The 19586-nt window shown below is 42.3% G+C and overlaps 1 protein-coding gene across 2 annotated transcripts in view; it reads left to right on the top strand.

The window, feature by feature from the left end:
• Positions 1 to 19586, top strand: part of kcnt2a (potassium channel, subfamily T, member 2a) — a 39937-nt gene that overhangs the window by 5606 nt on the left and 14745 nt on the right. The window contains exons 6-20 of one of the 2 annotated variants that reach the window (XM_018753585.2): positions 107 to 166; positions 492 to 566; positions 853 to 936; positions 1484 to 1578; positions 4663 to 4843; positions 6424 to 6588; positions 7443 to 7579; positions 8092 to 8155; positions 10654 to 10762; positions 10883 to 10991; positions 11143 to 11292; positions 11605 to 11831; positions 16748 to 16964; positions 17378 to 17483; positions 17676 to 17848. In XM_018753585.2, the coding sequence (XP_018609101.1) occupies positions 107 to 166; positions 492 to 566; positions 853 to 936; positions 1484 to 1578; positions 4663 to 4843; positions 6424 to 6588; positions 7443 to 7579; positions 8092 to 8155; positions 10654 to 10762; positions 10883 to 10991; positions 11143 to 11292; positions 11605 to 11831; positions 16748 to 16964; positions 17378 to 17483; positions 17676 to 17848 (1952 nt within the window). Of the gene's footprint in view, positions 1 to 85; positions 167 to 491; positions 567 to 852; positions 937 to 1483; positions 1579 to 4662; positions 4844 to 6423; positions 6589 to 7442; positions 7580 to 8091; positions 8156 to 10653; positions 10763 to 10882; positions 10992 to 11142; positions 11293 to 11604; positions 11832 to 16747; positions 16965 to 17377; positions 17484 to 17675; positions 17849 to 19586 lie in introns of both variants that reach the window. The other variant, XM_018753584.2, reaches the window with a different exon arrangement.

Genomic DNA, 19586 nt, shown 5'->3' with positions numbered 1-19586 from the left:
AAACAGTTAGACTTAAAACTTCTAGACAGTTGCTCTGCTGTGCTCTTGTTATAGTGTTTCCCGTTCTCTGTACCTGAGTCCCCAGGTTGCTCTGCATTTTCCTCAGGTTTCAGTGGCAGTCATTTGTCTTTCTGAAACAATCCTGTTGACTTACCTCAGTTACAAGGCAAGTTTTATTGAATATCACAAGTTTTCCTGGAAAATGTGCACTACGTATGAACTTTGTCAATCTTGGGATAAATTGTTAATTTTGTTTTGAAATCAATGAGAGCAGAAAGGTCAGATGATGTAACATAAAAAGAACAATGCAGCTTTGCTTTGTCTGTCTGCTAGGTTGTGCATTGACATTGATTCGATTTTGCTTTGATTCCTTCAGTTTGCCATTGCATTAAAAAAGGTCACTTAAACAACAAAAACCAATAAACAGCAAAATTCAGAGTTTTTGGTGGTATTGATTTGTTTTTTTGCTCTTAATCCTTTTTATAAATCAGGGAAACATTTGGGAGCAAATCCTTAGAATATCATTCATCCTGGAGATGATCAACACCATTCCCTTTTTGATAACGGTATGGAAGAAGCCCTGGGACTGTACACTTTTCGTCTACTTAGAAATTAGAAATGATCCATTTGGAATATACAACCAGACATAATTAAAATTCACAAATACTGTAGATTTCTGCAATGTCTTATAAAACACAACTTTGTAATCAGTTTAAACCACATTAATATTGCCCCATATTGCATTACAGGTAACACTTTAGGTGTTTTTCTGAAAGGTCCAAATTTGTTGAAATCGCAAATGCCACAAATATGTAGATATGTTGAAGCTGATGTACTCCCGCCGTCTCTCAGATGTTGTGGTGGCCACTGAGAAACCTCTTCATCCCCGTGTTCCTAAACTGCTGGTTGGCCAAGCATGCTTTGGAGAACATGATAGTAAGTGTAAAGCAGCAACTGTAGCAAGTACTGAATAACCTGTGGTGTTGCAATGAGCGACACAAGAGCATTGAAAATGGACTGATGAGTTACCATGGTTTTCTTGAAAAAAAAAATCAAAGAAAATGAAATGAAAGGTTTTGGATTGTTAGCTTATTGAACGTGCTGTTCATAATTGCATGCTGGTTTTCATGCATCACATTTTTCTCATCATTTTAGAGATAGATCTTGTGTGATTCTGGTAGAAGGGGGGGTGCAGTGGCGCAGTGGGTTGGACCACAGTCCTCCTGTCCGGTGGGTCTGGGGTTCGAGTCCCGCTTGGGGTGCCTTGCGACGGACTGGCGTCCCGTCCTGGGTGTGTCCCTTCCCCCTCCGGCCCTACGCCCTGTGTTGCCGGGTAGGCTCCGGTTCCCCGCGACCCCGTATGGGACAAGCGGTTCTGAAAATGTGTGTGTGTGTGTGTGTGTGTGATTCTGGTAGAATTGCTTTGAATGTTTTATTGAGAATATTTACTATAAATAACAATGTATTACCTAACCCTCTTCAGAATGACCTCCACAGAGCTATTCAGCGGACACAGTCTGCTATGTTTAATCAGGTCGTCATCCTCATCTCTACACTATTGTGCCTGATATTCACCTGGTGAGTTTTTCCTTTTCAACTTTATACCTGTTTATTCATGCACACACCAAGAATATCCGCAGGAGTCACAAAAAGTCTTTATTAACAGGAGCAAAGCAGGGTTGGCCAGTAACTAGAAATCTCTCTAGGGTACATTGCACCACTTTGTCGTGTCTCTTTAGGTTCATTTTGTGCGCAAATGAGCATAAAGCTGTTCTCTACTCATCCGCCAGTCCCTACACAGGCAATTTCAGGGTTAATACAAATTAAATTACGGCTAATTTGCCTTGGTTTCCTCCTCTAAATGTGCAGCACTTAGTGTTATGAATGTACTTCACTATTCTTGTAGGTTTGGACAGTCATAATAATAATGTAGGGTTTGGTTCCTGTTTCCTCTAATGCATTTTGTGGTGATGCTGTTAAAAACTCCATTATTTCTTAACTGTGTCTCCAATATTATGAACATCCTGTTTACTGGAAAAATAATCACCCAGTAATGTCTCCTCTGTAATGAATGTTGACATGAAAGTAAACAGCTAAACCCTAATTCCAGCAAGCTGCTGAATGTTTCTACAGCATTTCAAAATGTACTGTCCCCGGATCAAAGCTGTCCTGAACAAACAAACAAGCATTTGCCCAATGTTTGCACAAAGTTATCACAGATTGCGAACGACTTTAGGAGCTAAACCAGGAACGGCACTCAGTTTTTATGCGAATATTTATTTGTATGTATTTACTCTGCTGTTGAGTTGCTGTCTTCAAATATACGATTTATTGACACGTTTATGTTTTATTGCTCTTGCTGTATTGTTAATGCATTGTTACCCATTACACCCCTTCTTCTCAGGTATTTTATTTGAGTAGTTTCTAGTCTGTAGAATGAATACAACTGTAGAATGAACCTTGCAAGAAACATTACGGAGGGACATTCAGAGTTACGTTTTCAGCGTCACAGATTTAACGCTGAGAGCAATTTATGTTGTCCAGACGGTATTTCAAGTATAACCAGAGATTCCTCTCCTCAAATATCTTCAGTGGGCGGGCATGGTCAGATTTACTTAGCACAGACAGTGACTCGCATCGTCAATATTGACCAAGTTCTTATGTGCCCACACAAATGTATCCAGTTTTCCTCTTGCTTTCACACACTCTGATTAATGCAAGAGAGGTTAAATCATTTTTTAGGATATATTTAATATTGAAATTCTTAAGTTTTAGATTTAAAACGTTAAGATTACACAGGTCTAAGTTAAGATCTAGTAGTCAATATAAAGGTCATTGTGCACTGGATGAGGACTGTTTCATCACTCTGTTTCCACAAACCATCAGGTCACCCGGCAAACTATTTTCTTCTGTGAACAAAGAGTCTATTAAAATCACCAGAAAATGTATACCTTTTGAGAGCGGGGATGACACATTTTACATTTACGTTTACTCATTTTGCTGACGCTTTTCTCGGCTTACGATGTTAAGATACTAACAATTTGTTACCCATTTCCACAGTTGGGCAGCATTGCCCTGAAAAGTCCATTCGCTTTGTGGGTTTTTGCCGTTTTCCGGCAGCGATTGCATTTTTGTTTGCGCAGAAGATAACATGGCTTTTGCAGGTGTCAGCTAGTTTAGTACTTGACCCACCTTCCAGACAGAGAAGTCACATGCAGTTAATCACACTGTGGTGGGATTGTGTGTGAAGTGGGTTGTGTGTCCCACTTCCCCAATACTACCCCAGATCAAGGTATGATCTCTTTAGTAAAAGCTACATATGTTGAAACAGGTCTATCATTGCAAGAAGCTTGTAAGTTGCTTTGGAGAAAAGCATCAGCTGAAATCATAAATGTAGCTGTTCTTTAAAGGATGAAAGTAAATTCATAGCAGAACATGCATAGCCCCCCCCCCCCCGGTCATGATGGAATGGTGCGATTGCCCATCTGTGACAGCGGGTTTGCCTCCTGCAAATCAGGATATTCAAGAAACAAGGTTTTAAGTTATTCACAGTGCTTACATTTACATTTATTCATTCATCAGATGCTTTTCTCCAAAACAACTTCCAACAAACTCTATGTAGTGTTATCAGGCCACACACCTTATTCACCAAGGTGACTTACACTGTTACATACACTACCTACAATGGATCACTCATCTGTACATCAGTGGATGACATTCTCTCTGTGTCATTCACACACTATGGGGGAACCTAAACAGCATGTCTTTGGACTGTGGGGGGAAACTGAAGCAAACACACACGGACTGAACAGGGATCGAACCCATGCTCTCTCATACCACCGAGGCACTGTGAGACAGCACCGCTATTCGCTGTGCCACCATGCTACCCAACAGAACTGACACTATTTCTCCATAAAATTTATGAACCACCTGTATAAGTTCTCACATTTTGAACACTCAACACTGTCTCACTCACTTACTTAACAGCTTGTCCATGTCCGAGATTGTTCAATTCAGAGACAGAGATTGCCCCTGGGCCAGGGCACTAGGCTAAGTAGTGTACATGCTGGCTGGAATGCTAATCTGTCAAAGGGACATTGCCCAAAGACCAAACATTTTTCTGCTTACCAAGTTTCAGCAACTAAAATCAGATCAAATGGATAAACTTTGCATTTAGCTGATGCTTTTCTCCAAAGCAACTCAGATTAAGCTGCTCACAGCTGTTCACAGCTGTTCACCCATTTATACAGCTGGGAATTTTTACTGGAGCAATTTAGGATAAGTAGCTTGTCAAGTGTCCTACAGCTAACAGTGAGATTTGATCCTGCAACTTTTAGAGCTAAAAGCATCAGCTCTACTCAGTACACTTGTAGGTTTCACTTCAAGTGACAATGTTCTCTACACTGGGGGGTGCTGTAGTGTAACAGGTTTAACCAGGGCCCATTGTGTGGTGGGCCTGGGGTTTGAGTCCTGCTTGGGGTGCCTTGTGGCAGACTGGTGTCCTGTCCTGGGTGTGTCCCCTCCTCTTCCAGCCCTGTGCCCTGTGTTGCCAAGTTAGGCTCCAGTTTGCTGCGAACCCGCTTGGGACAAGCGGTTTCAGACAGTGCGTGTGTGTTCTGTACACTTTTATTCTAAGATTCTGCTAAATGTGTGTTTTTGCAGCATGTGTGGAATTCAACATTTGGAACGTGCCGGAAACAAGCGGAACTTATTTGACTCCTTGTACTTCTGCATTGTAACTTTTTCTACTGTGGGATTTGGAGATGTCACCCCGGAAATCTGGCCATCAAAACTACTTGTTGTCATAATGATATCTGTTGCACTTGTGGTGCTGCCAATTCAGGTGAGAACTTATTATTCGTCATGAGAAATCCAAATTAAAAGCCTCTGTCTGTGAGAGATTTGTGTTCTTTGCACAAGAAGCCAAAGTGTTGTGTCCAAATGTTAATTTCAAACTCTGTGCTGAAAGGCCGTGTAAAAGTATTTACTCAATAATTTTCTCTATTTTTTATGTTTGCAGTTTTTTTAACATTAAATTTGATGATGTATTTAGTCTTTTGTAGCTTTATATGAAATGAGCCTAAGAGAGAAAGAAAAAATTGTACCAGTGTTGTTTTTATGTCTCTTTCTTGGTATGAAAGATAATGAAAGTATGCGATCATAGGTGTGAATAAGTAACTGCCTTCTCGTTTTAATGAGCCTAATCCAAGGGGAATTTAGGGCCAGCTGTTTGAATAGAGTCATCCCTGAGCTGCTGCAGCCCTGTCCAGTTGCATTTTCAGCTACACAAACCCTTACCAACAGTAATCGATAAGACAAAACAGAGTTTCATAGTGGCACATCACAGCAGGCTCTAGGAAAAGCTAGTGGGGCCTTTCTGTCTGGGCAAGACTACATTTATTAATTTAGTAAACACTTTTTTTCAAAGTGACTTCCAATGAACTCTGTGTAGTGTTATCAGCCCGCACACCTTATTCGCCAAGGTGACTTACACTGCTAGATGCACTACTTACACTGGGTCACTCATCCATACTAAGGCTCCGAACCTCAGTCAAACCACAGTCAGAAAGAGCCATGCTCATCAAATGCAGAAAGTTTGGAACTGTGCTGAATCAGCCTAGGTTGGTCTGTCTTGCAAAGACTGTCCACAGGCAAGGTATAAAATCGCTAATAAGTTTAAAAAGGACCCCAGAGAAACATCCGTTTGCCCCAGCTAAAGTGCTAAGATGGGATACACAAGGGACCGGCAAAGCAAAAACCACCGCTCACTAAGTAGAATATGAGAGCTCACCTACGATTCACCAAAAAACACCAGGATGTCTCTCCAGACCTTGAAAGAACATCTGGACTGATGTATGAAAATTGGCAATACCATGAGAAAACCAGGAATGCCATTTCTCAAGACTGGTCATAGTAACCGACAACTTGCAGTCTGCTGTGTCAAAACCTCACGGGCACACTACGAGAAGTCCTGGACCCCTGATGGCCACTCCAGCATTGGTCTGGGGATATTTTGCTGCCACAGAGCCTGGGCACCTTGCTGCCACTGAAGTAGCTATGAACTCCTTTTCGTATCACAAAATTCTAAAGGGGAATGTCAGACCACCACTTTGTGAGTTGACAAAGGCAGCAATCCTAGATATACCATCGAGTCACCATCAGAATAGCTGTAGAAAGTTCATATAAAGCAATGGAATGGCCTAGACAAAGTCCTGACCTGAGTTCGATTGAGGGGTTGAGGCATATCATTCCAAAAGCAGTTCGGCATGGAGGTTCCTCTGTAGGGATTGGAGATCCCGGCTCCCACTTACAAATTAAAACAAAATTCTTACACAAGTTCCAATTTGCTACTTAATCCATGTTCAGTAGATTTCGTACCATTTTCTGTCACTGTTTTTTGATGTGTGCCTGTCCTGTTGGCAGCTGGAGCAGCTGGCGTATCTGTGGATGGAGAGGCAGAAGTCGGGGGGGAACTACAGCCGCCATCGGGCCGAGACGGAGAAGCACGTGGTGCTGTGTGTCAGCTCCCTGAAGATCGACTTGCTCATGGACTTCCTCAACGAGTTCTACGCACACCCCAGACTGCAGGTAATTGCCCACACGTTCCTCCATCGACACTGCACCTGTATGCAGTGACCGGTGAGAGACACACAAATGTGTTCACACCTTCTCCGAAGTGCAGATGCCATGCAGTGCTGGGGGTGTTCGTGCACCCTAAGGACACTGAGCACTTTTATGTGATGTGACATGTACCTTTGCTTGCTGTAAAAATGTATAACTTGTCTTGAAGTGACAAAATGATACTGACAAAAAATGAGTGAATATTTGAATAATGAATAATAATATGGTGGTAATAATAAAATAGTGAATAATTCAGATATATTAGCTGTGATTGCTTTTTACCTGGCATCACAGAAAGTCGAAAGAGCTCATGTTCTCTGGATCACACACACACACACACACACACACATTGACTGAAACCACTTGTCCTGAGCGGGGTCGCGGAAGAGGCGGAGCCTAACCCGGCAACACAGGGGGTAAGGCTGGAGGGGAGGGGACACACCCAGACCGGGACGCCAGTCCGTCGCAAGGCAACCCAAGCGGGACTCATACCCCGGGTTTTCTGGATCTTATGAGTGAAATATGAATGTGTGGTATTTGCACCTGGATGAGCCTCATGGAGCCTCCAAACCTGTACCTGCTTAGCAGCAGAATGGTTCAATTCCACCTTTTGGGGAAGATACCGGGAAAGTGCTGGAAAAACATAGATGTAGGTGTAATATTCACATATGCTTTACCTGGATGTTTAAACATTGGGGCTCATAAATCATGCAGTGAAACCCTTGAACAGAAACAGAAGCTTATTCCCCCTGACATATCCAATGATGGAATTATTTCTCCGGACCATTTCATCAGTCGTATTTGTTGCCCCTCTGTTGCAGGACTACTACGTCATTATACTTTGTCCCACAGAAATGGACGTGCAGGTACGCAGAGTGCTTCAGATCCCCATGTGGTCCCAAAGAGTGATTTATCTGCAAGGTTCAGCTCTGAAAGACCAGGATTTGCTCAGAGCAAAGTAAGTAAGGTCCAGAACTCAATTACTCTGGGGGATCATAACCATGTTTTTAAAATGCCTTTTCTTTCTATTTGGCCAAGTTATATACGTCATCCCTCAATGACAATAAATGAATTTTGAATTTTTTTTTTTTTTTTTTTTTTTACTGCACCTGTAGTTAATTTTTTTTTTTTTTTATTAAGTAATAGCAGAATTTTTACAGCAAATGATGTTTACTGCCATCTGCTGGTGCTCATGCTGGTTTTAATGACTCGTTGAAAGAATTACCAACAAATTCTTATCAAAACTGGCTTGCACAACTCATGGCTTTTGAGTTGCACAACTCACAAACTTTACCCATTTTCTCATTTCTGTACTGAGTTGCCAAGTACATAGCAAGAATTTAAATGTTACCATTTCATGCGTTGTAATAAAGCGAATATACTACTTGTTTTTTGTTCTCTGTAATTGCTAATAGATGTTTGTTTTTTATTACAACCACCACAGCGTACTGGTATTTCCTTTATTTCCAGAATGGACAATGCTGAGGGCTGCTTTATCTTAACCAGTCGGTGTGAGGTGGATCGCACAGCAGCAGTATGTAATCCAAAAACCTCTGTTACAGTCTGCTCAGCATCTGTGGCAACTGTATTATTACTAGAAATATATTTGAGGGTTTTAAAGTTCTTGCTAAATGTGTATGAGCTTGATTAAATAATATTTATGTATATCAGTTAACTAAACAACCATTGGTAAGGGGGTGCGGTGGTGCTCTCCGGTGGGTCTGGGGTTCGAGTCCCGTTTGGGGTGCCTTGCGACAGACTGGCGTCCTGTCTTGGGTGTGTCCCCTCCCCCTCCAGCCTTATGCCCTGTGTTGCCAGGTTAGGCTCTGGCTCCCCGCTACCCTGAATGGGACAAGCGGTTCAGAAAATGTGTGTAAACAACCATTAAGACTGCTGAATATCATGGTTGTATTGAAATGAAAGGCTCTGGAATCCAATCCCATCTCCTGCAGTTGTACTATTGAGTGAGGTACTTCCCTCAAGTTGCTCCAGTTAAAAATTGCCAACCTATATTAAGGGATATGTAGTGCACCTATAATGTACCTACCAGTGTAGGTTGCCTTATGAAAAGATGTCAGCAAAATTATGGGCTGGCATTTCATTTTTCCCCTACTAAGGCAATGGTAAAATTTTGACAAAATGTGCTCTGGAACTTTAATGGGTTTATTTGAAAAATACTCTCTGAGGACTGTCTTGTGAGATGGGATGGGATGGGATGGAACAGAATACCAGCTGCTTTGGCTGTTTCTCCTCAGTGATACCAGGCCCAGCCATGTATTCCTTCATTGAGAAATGTTTTCTAAGTTAGGGTCGATATCAGGATGTGACTCACTGTGGCTAATGACAGTAAATTACCATTTCTCTTGCACACTGAGCTACTTTCATTTTAAAGGTAGGGTGACTTTTTTCAAGAAGAGGAAACACGAGCGAGTGGGCGACCAGGGCAGAGATTTATTGCACAGCCTGTCAGGCCACTCGTCCAGAAGAGCTCTTCTGAGAGCAGTGAATTCCCCACAGTGCTCGCAGTCCGCCACATGGTGGTTACATTTTTCTGCTATTATGCAGATGCCGTTGCAAGTAAACAGTTCTCCAAAGTGATCAGATGTACTCCAACACTGTCCACAGACTTAGCATTAGATACTGCACAATATATTTTTCAAACATTACCTTTTAAAATTTAGCTTTTATTTTCACTTGACCACACAATTTTCAGTGACAAGCATTTTTTTTTCCAAAGGAGGAAAAAAGGTAATTTTTGAAAGTCACTGCAAATCAGTGGGTTTACAGCTTTGTAGTTTAGCAGATATCCATGAGGTGAGATTTCTCAGATAGCCAGATAACTTAGTCACTAATTTTAGACTATCCTAAAAGAGAAAAAGATGGAAGATACCAACAGGGTAATCTTTAGTTAATCTTTAGTTTAGCTGTGAAATTCTTTTATAGTTCATCTGTACATGGCTGAACTTTGAGTGATCTTGTAACTGGATACTGGAATGACTGCACATTGCAGTACATTATAATATAATTTTTAGTGTTTATTTCCTAGAATTTACAGAAATTTTCTTATTTGATTTATTTGCATAAACCTTTTAATAATAAATTAAAATATGTATATTTTATTATGCAGGCAAATTTGGTAACAAAGTGTTGCAAATGCTGGGCAGTCTTCCAGCATGACAGGGTACCATTCGAGTAAACACACACACACACACACACACACACATTGACTGAAACAGCTTGTCCCAAGCGGGGCCTAACTCGACAACACAGGGTGCAAAGCTGGAGGGGGCCAGGACACAGGCTGTAGGGGGAGGGGACACACCCCGGACGGGATGCCAGTCCGCCACAAGGCACCTCAAGCAGGACTCGAACCCCAGGCCCACCACAGAGCAGGCCCTGGCCAAACCCGCTGCGCCACCACGCTCCCCCACTAGAGTACAGTATTTGTTAATTTTATTATTTGATTACTATACAGATGTCCATTTGATTGTCATATTTTGTTATATTATGCTTTGTTTTCTTAAAATAAAACATTTTATTTACATGTAACAATTGCATGGCTGGACGCCCCTCCTTCCTAGTTAGTCCGGTCATATGACAACAAACTGTACCTAAAATCAGGAATATAACAAAGTGTCAGATACATGGGGAAGCAAAACAATAGTACAGAAATTAGTTGTACACAAATTTTGGGGAACACATTAAGGTGGCTTGAACACTGCTATGCCTGTCCCTATAAGGCTCCTCTCGTTCCATATTAGTATGACATAATCATAAATTTATGATAGCTGATATTAATATAGTTCAGGAAAAGATGAACTCTGTGGTGAGTGGAATGAAATGGCAATTTTGATCTTGTGTTGTATTTATACTGTATGTAATCATATGAAGAGAAATCCCACAATCCCATTGTATGCTGTACATATCTTTTCACATGACCATGCTGGTGACTTTTCTTACAAATTGTGTTTTTCTGTGATCACTTGCTTCTAAGATGACTCTTTAGATTCGACGTTAATGTTCGCGTTTCAGGATCACCAGACGATTTTACGAGCCTGGGCAGTGAAGGATTTTGCTCCTAACTGCCCCCTCTATGTTCAGATTCTCAAACCGGAGAACAAATTTCACGTCAAATTTGCAGGTGAGAAACAATCTTCAGACTGTGGTACCATATAAACAGCCCTCAGAAAGAATTGTGTCTAAACTGAGTTCTGGGTGACTATTTCAATAAAAAAAGAAACTGTATTTTCACTTGTTCCAGATCATGTCGTCTGTGAGGAAGAGTTTAAATATGCCTTGTTGGCCTTGAACTGTATTTGTCCAGCCACATCGACACTCATTACTTTGCTTGTTCATACCTCGCAAGGACTGTGAGTACTGAAGACAGGCCTGAGCCAGAGATCCCAGACCTACACCTTTAACCTCTCCTGTGCTCCTTCACATTTTCATATGGCTTCTTAATAAAGCTTTGTTTTGCTAACAGCCTAAATGAAGTGACTGGTGACATGAGCTATGTTACAGGGAGGGACAACAGTCTCCAGAAAAGTGGCAGAGGATGTATGGCAAATGCTCAGGTAATGAGGTGTATAACATTGTCCTGAGGGAGAGCATCTTCTTCGCTGAGTTTGAAGGGAAGAGCTTCACATATGCTTCCTTTAATGCACATAAGAAGTAAGTCATTGCAGAAGGTCCTTAAGAAACTTTATCTATCCATCTGTATTTTTATATTCTTAGAAATGTATAAACCATTTTGGAATGTATTCCATATACTCAAATTATGCATAATATTTTGTTTGTGAATACTTTGCATCTCTGTGTCAGTATATGGTATGTTCTCAGTATGTGATTTACTTAACAGAAGGTGTCTGATTTTTATTCTATTTAATAACACGTCACTACCTGCTGATTGTTATGTTTTTCATCTCGTTTACAGAAAGCCGTCAGCTGACGACATACGGTTTTGCTCTGTGTGTGTTGCTACAGGTATGGTGTGTGTTTGATAGGTGTGTGCAGGGAGGGCAACAAAAACATCTTGCTGAACCCGGGCCCTCATGCTGTCATGAGCTCCTCGGACACCTGCTTCTACATCAACATCACGAAAGAGGAGAACTCCATGTTCAAAACACAACATGAGGTCAAGAGCAACTGGCTAAAGAAGGCAGGGAACGATCCTAAGCGACTGCCTGTTCACAGCATCATAGCCAGCATGGGTATGGGAAGATAACCTTGCTTATTAATATTTTTCACATAAATCTTCATTATTTTTAATTTATATGGGAAAAAATAGATAATATATATTCCTGAGCCACAAAGGTTTGCTTGTGAGACTGGAACTGGAACTGAAAGTTAATTCTAACACTGTGACAGCTATGACACATGCTCAGAGAGAGGAATAAGGGGTGATTTAGTTCATAGTGAAGCAATGAAATTTAATGCCTACTGCCAAGAAAAGTCATATAGGCACTCACAGCAAACTACCCCCTTTATGTCCAGATTGTAAAACCGAAGAGCAAAACTCCTTATTTATTTTTTTAAAGACGAAAAAATTTCCAAACCAATTCCAGAATATCAGAACTTCCAAGGACACCTTTAAACCCAAGCTTAAGACCTAGAACACATTTGCTCTTTTTAATATTTCCTGTTCTCTCATCATTTATGTTACTGTTGTAGTTGGGAGGCATTTTTTGCTTTGAGGTCCAATTCTATAATAGGTGATAAAGAGTCACTAGATTTATGAGACAGTTTGTGATCTGGCACACAGCTGACAGCAGATGCAAGCAGGAGAAGACACAACCCATGGCGATCTTTTCACATTGAATGATCACCAAGGAGCATACTTTAAGTTTAAATGTTTGTTCTCATGAGGTATTTCTCATATGTGAGAGCTGACTCCTCATAATTAGAATTTTAAGTATAAATCACATGCTCATAACTCTGAACTTTTGTCAAAAAAGATCCCTCATTACATGAGGGAAACCTGTAGTGGGTATTTTACTTTCTCATCTCTAATGACCCTTTCAGTTATGAATTCATGGGGTTATTAAAAAACCTTATTGCTTGTTGGAATATTTATCATGTATTACTGAAATGGGGGACGCGGTGGTGCAGCAGGTTTGGCCAGGTCCTGCTCTCTGGTGGGTCTGGGGTTTAGGGTGCCTTGTGACGGACTGGCATCCTGTCCTGGGTGTGTCCCCCCAGGCCCTGCGCCCTACATTGCCGGGTTAGGGTCCAGTTCGCCACAAGCAGCTTCAGACAGTGTGTGTTTTAGCGAAATAAAAACCATATACAGTTTAACAAACAGGACTTGGAATTGATTCTTAGTATGCAGGAAAGCATTGCATGCAAAATATTTCACTGTAACATCAATTTACCTATTTTATATGAAAGGTTGTTTTGCTTTAAGAGATTACAGAGTGGAAACAGACCTTTAATAGGTTTTTAACTTAGTAGTGAACGGATATCATGTTGTTTCAGTGTAGTTCAGTAGTTGCCACAAACTCCATTCACACTCCAAAGTGCAGCTCCGGGACTGTGTTGCGAGCTGATAACAGGGTGTTCGCACACACTCTCTCTCAGAGTCACACACAGTGGGTAACTTAGTGTCAATTTTTCAGTTCACCTGAAATGCATGTCTTTGGAATGTGTGAGAAAACCAGAGCACCTGCAGCAAAGTCCAAAATCAGCCACAACTGTACCATCAATATTGTCCTAGTTACTGTTCATGGTACACCGTAGTACACGTGGTACATTGTAGTACACATGGTACACTGTAGTACAGATGGTACACTGTAGTACACGAGGTACACTGTAGACCCGATAAAATGCGGTCAGGCCTTGGACCGCACATTTTTTTTCGATCAGTTCCTTTTCACATGTTTCAGATCTGTGTGCTTCCTGAACGTATTTCCAAAAGTCAAAAGGTAAAGTTATGTAATATAGTGATTTGTACAACACAGGCCGATGGTGAAAAAAAAAAATATTATTGATATTTAGTGGAAAAAACAAACCTTTTGAATGATGCCTAGTATATCTACAGTATGTGGTTTTTTTCATTCATGTTGTAAAGCCTATTTTTCCCGCCATCTTTTGGTGTAACCTTGCTCTTTTGCTCCAAAGCAGTACGGCTTTAAACAGCTCACATGTTGGGAGACTAATTTGCAAAGACCCCTTTGTTCTCCCCAATCTTTTGATGTAGCCGCATCGCAATCTCACTACAAAACAAAAATGCTGAATTGACTTGTTGATCAGTTAAAGAAGTTTAAATCTTAAACAAGTTTAGCTCATCATTTACTCGTATAAAACAAGTTTGTAAAATCCTATTTAGTTATTTCCACGACATCAACAATACCAGTCTATTTTTGTTGTAAAACCTTTTTATTGTAACAGTTTCTGTCGCAAGGGGCTGAGGGGCCGTGACGCCATATGCGACCCCGCCCTCTCCCAATGCCTGGCACACATTACACCCAACCCCCATGTTGGACCTTGCAGGTGGTGGGCCCACATGGCCCCCCAGGATGTCTTTTTGGGCTGAGCCCGGCTGGGTTACGTAGGCTGCCTGGCCACCAGGCGCTTGCCTAGGAACACTACCCGAAGGCCTGGCTCCAGGGGTAGGTCCTGGTGACCCTATTCCAGGCAGGGTAAACGTTCTTTTACTATCATTTTCCGTAAGGCTTTTTTGGACTCACACTCACACCTCTGGGAGAGCTTCTCCCATGTCCCAAAGGAGGTAGGGGACATGGAGTCTGAATGGACCCTGTTCAAAATCTCCATTGTGGAAGCAACCAGGCACAGCTGTGGCCAAAAGCTTGTTGGTGCCAGACAGGGCGGCAACCCGGGAACCTGCTGGTGGACACCGGTGGTGAGGGAAGCCGTCAAGCTGAAGAAGGAGGCCTTTAGGGCCTGGTTGGCTCTGGGAACTCCTGACTCAGCAGACAGGTACCGGCAGGCGAAAAAGGCAGCAGCTGCTGCGGTTGCAGAACCAAAATCTAGGGCATGGGAGGAGTTTGAAGAGGCCATGGAAAACGACTATCGGTCAGCTTCAAAGAGGTTCTGGAGAACCATCTGGTGGCTTAGAAGGGGTCGGAGGAGCTTTGCTCAGTTTGTGCTCAGCAAGAGTGGGGAAACTCTGACCTCTGATGACAACAAGGTGGAAGGAGCACTTTGAGGAACTCTTAAACCCGAGTGATATGCCTCCCTTACAGGAGTCAGGACCAGATGCTTCCGGGCTGTCAGAGTCCATTTCCCTGATGGAAGTCACTGAGGTAGTTGGTAAGCTCCACAGTGGCAAAGCACTGGGGGTGGATTAGATTCTCTGGAGCTGCTTAAGGCCCTGGATGTTGCAGGGCTGTTATGGGTGACATGCCTCTGCAATGTCGCATGGACCTTGGGGACAGTGCTTTTGGATTGGCAAACTGGGGTGGTGGTCCCTATCTTTAAGAACGGGGACTGGAGAGTGTGTGCCAACTATCGGGGTATCACACTTCTCAACCTCCCTGGGAAAGTCTATGCTGGGGTGCTGAAAAAGAGGCTCTGGCCGATAGTTGAACCTCGTATTGAAGAGGAACAATGCGGAATCTGCCCTGGCCGTGCAACAGTGGACCAGTTTTTTACCCTCTCACATATCATTGAAGGGGCATGGGAGTTCGCTAATCCAGTCTATATGTGTTTTGTGGACTTGGTGAAGGCCTATGACCGTGTTCCTCTGGAAATTTTCTGGGAGGTGCTTAGGGAGTATGGAGTACCGGGGCCACTACTGCGGGCCATTTGGTCTCTGTACATACGGAGCGAAAGCTGTGTCCACATACTTGGCATTAAGTCAGGCCTGTTCAATGTGGGTGTTGGACTCCGCCAAGGTTGTGCCTTGTCTCCACTCCTGTTTGTGGTCTTCATGGACAGGATATCAAGGCACAGTCGAGGCCAGGAGGGCATTCTGTGTAGGAGTCGGAAGGTGACGTCTCTGCTTTTTGCAGATGATGTTGTCCTTTTGGGATCATCACATGGTTGCCTCCAACATGCACTGGAACGGTTTGCAGCCGAGTGTGAAGCGGTTGGGATGAGGATCAGCACCTCAAAGTTTGAGTCCATGGTTCTCTTACGGAAAAGGGTGGCATGCCCCCCTCCTGGTAAGGGGAGAGAATTTGCTCCAGGTGGAGGAGTTTAATTATTATGGGGTCATGTTCACGAGTAAGGGGAGAAGGGAGCATGAGATCGGCCGCAAACTGGGAGCAGCAGCAGCAGTAATGCGGTCACTGTACTGGACTGTAGTGGTGAAGGGGGAGCTAAGCCATAAGGCAAAGCTCTCCATTTACAGGTCAATCTATGTCCCTACCCTCACCTATGGTCATGACTTTGGGTAATGACCGAAAGAATAAGATCGCGGATACAAGCGGCTGAAATTAGTTTTCTCCGTAGGGTGTTGGGACTCACTCTCCGTGATAGGGTGACGAGTTTGGACATCTGGGAGGAGCTCAGAGTAGAGCCACTACTCCTCCACATTGAGAGGAGCCAGTTGAGGTGGTTCAGTGATAAGGATTCCCCCTGGGTGCCTCCCTTTGGAGGTATACCGGGTACGGCCAACTGGGACGAGGCCCTGAGGTCAGCCCAGGACCCGCTGAAGAGATTATATCGCACAGTTGGCCTGGGAACGGCTGAGGATCCCCCAGGCTGAGCTGGAGAAAGTTGTGGGGGACAGGGGCGGCTGGGCCTCTCTGCTCTCCCTACTGCCACCACAACCCTACTAGGACAAGTGGGATAGAAAATGGATGGATGGATGGATGGATGGATGGATGGATGGATGGATTTGTTACAATGCGAACTGACTTATGTGGCGACATGAAAGTTTGGACCCCGCCGCACCCGGAATATAATAGTACTATATCGGGCTTACAGCATCCCCAGTAAGCATCACCAAGAGCTACGGATGTGCAACACAGAGGTTTGCTGCTTGGTTCCTAAATTCAAAACATAATCATTTGCTCCCTGAAATATTTCCCAAAAGTACACTTTGGTTTTTACCTCCAAACTTTGATGAGAACTGTATCCCTTTAAAAGCAGGAGGACTGTTTCAGATGGAAGATCATGAAATGTGTCAGAACTACATGTACAATACTAACATCTCCTTTCCAAGGGACTGTGGCCATTGATTTGCAAGACACCGGCATCAGACCTTCCTGTGGCACCACTCTTACTCTGCCAGGAGGGGGCAGTAATGGGGGCAGCAGGAGGCCCAGCATAGCTCCAGTGCTGGAGGTGGGAGACACGTCCTGCGCGCAAACGCTGGAGCTGCTGCATGACCACTCAGAAGACGAAGCTTTACCTCACAGCAATGAGCCATCAGCTGATGAGTGAGTACAAGAGCACAACTCAAGGGTTTACCATCACGCATAATGATCTACACATGATAGTATAATATGTACTGAAATAAACAGGAGAGTTCACTGATTTCTTAAACAAGCACAGAAGTGCTTTAATGATCATTTCTTTTAAAACATATAAAGCATGAAAAGACCCCGTAAATACATAGATTAATATTCTGAAATAATTTTCATTTGGCTAATCTATGAAAATATTCATACACGCCAAATTCCTTCCAAACACTTTAGAGTATTCGGAAGGAATTTGGCATCTATTTTTGTATTTTGGCATGTATTTTTGTAAAACTCAGATATAAAGAATACTGAATTGGAACATGCTCTTTGTGTAGTAAATATTAGATGGACAATATAAAAATCAAATAAACCGCTCTTTTTATTGCCAGGTATGTCAAAGGATATCCCCCAAATCTGCCTTATATTGGAAGTTCTCCCTCTTTTTGCCATTTACTTAAGGAAAGAACGCCATTCTGCTGTCTCAGACTGGAAAAGGTAAAATGAAATGACAGAAATTCTTTACTGAAAACCTCAGAATTAATAACAGAAATTAATCCGTTTTGTCCTACAGTTTCTGGAAATTAAATAAAAATCTTGATCAGGTGCAAAAAAGCATACAGCGTGCCCATGTGCACTCAATAAGTTATGGCATGTTATATTTTTATGTATGCATGCCTCCTGTTTTAGTGCTGCAAGCATAACTGCTGTGAAGATGCCAGAGGATACAGGTTCAAAAACAAGGTTGTCATAGTCTCTGCCGAAACTGCGGGGAACGGCCTATACAACTTCATCGTACCTCTAAGAGCGCACTTCAGACCTAAAAGAGAGCTGAACCCGATCGTGCTACTACTCGATAACCCGTAAGTATATTTCATTTCATAACAGCGGTAAAAAAACAGAAGTAATGCTCGGCTCTTAGAGCGGGTGTTCAATTTTGGATGCCAAAAAGCAATGGAAATGGAAAAAGTGAGAAAAGCACAGGGAAGGATAGATATCCAGCTATCAAGTGTGCTGTCCTACCATTTTAATGGCAATAAAAAGTATAGTTTTTGTGCTCTTTCTTGTGAAACTGATGTTGGCTTTTGACGCTTTGGAATTTAGATGGAGATATGATGTGTTCTTGCTCAATTTCTAGGCCAGACACACACTTTCTTGAAGCAATCTGTTGGTTTCCCATGGTTTACTACACGATCGGCTCGATTGACAAGTATGTCACTCAGCATAGTGTATGGGCTTACACTTTTTGTAGTGCTTTTTTCTTTAATTAAAAGAAAAAAGTATTTATATAAAATTTCTTTTAACTTTTGATAGACAATGGACTTTGACTAGATTATGTAAAGTATAATTTTAATAACTATCATTTTTTTTTAAACCAAATCCATTTGGAGGCAGTAGCTTTCAATACATTTATACTTTGTTTTTAGTTAATCGGGTTAAGTACCTTCTTTTACTCATAAATCCAGGTATTTAAACAGCTGTTCCTCAGTTATGGCAACCACAGTCAAAGGATCCATTGTTTATCACATCTGCTTCATACATTTGTTGGCTGTGCCCTTGTTTTATTGTTTTTTACTGTAATACAAATGTGTAACAACAACAACAACAATAAAAATAATAATGTTCTTTTTTTAGAAAATCCCAGCCTTCACCAGGTATCTATTTCATTCTGCAAGACACAGTACTTAGTTTATGTTAGGATAAAATTCTACTAAATAGTTATCAGATTTTTAGCCACATAGCAGTGTGACAGATTCATCCAGACAGTAGCCTTTTTAATTTAATTTCTATGATCTGTTAGAGGCTGCATGTAGAAGATTAACACTGTGGCTGATGATGCCTGATGACACAAGGTATTACCTGTTACAAATGTAAGGTCCATAGTCTTATAGATTAATAACATAAAGATTTCCACCAAAGCACAGTGCAATGTGTGTATGCGTCTGTGCCTATTTGTGTGTGTGGAGAGTATCAGCTCTCTTAAGGCCTCTCACTTGAGGTCATTCAGCCCTTTTGCGTGTTGTGTCGGCACACGGCGCCCATTAGTGTTGTCGTGTGTTTGGTGACGGTGCGTTACGGCACCGAGGTGTCCGCTCCGGCTTTTCGGCCATAGTCAGTTAGCCATATGAGATGCACAATAAGTGGGAGACATGTGTCAAGGCCACCCACAAGCTCGCTGCATTTTTGTGACGCAAGATTGTGGTCCGAAGGAAATGGTATGTCTGCGAGAGACACAAGTCCACAGTGCGCTGTGCTTCTGCCATTGTGGATGATGGTATAAACATGGATCTGTGGGCTGTACTGTTGAACAAGGTACTTACCATGAACTGATACAGTTATAGTACCATGCTATGGGTACATCACCATGGGTAAGATAACACTGTAAGTCCCTCTGGAGAAAATGATCACCTAAATAAATACTTGTAAACTGAACAGAAAGCGAGACCATTGATGGCCTTCTGAGGAAAAAAAGAAAAAAGATTTACCCTGAATGCCCACACATAAAGAGTACCATAATAACCAAGGTTAAAATGATGGAATGTTATGTAGCCTTCAGTGTATTACAAAAGTTCACATGACTTTGTCAGAAAGTTGTGACTT

Source organism: Scleropages formosus, chromosome 3, assembly GCF_900964775.1.
Source record: "Scleropages formosus chromosome 3, fSclFor1.1, whole genome shotgun sequence".
In the NCBI taxonomy this organism is placed as follows: Eukaryota; Metazoa; Chordata; class Actinopteri; order Osteoglossiformes; family Osteoglossidae; genus Scleropages; species Scleropages formosus.
Note: the sequence above shows the minus strand (reverse complement) of the source record. Positions and strands in the feature narration are given on the sequence as shown.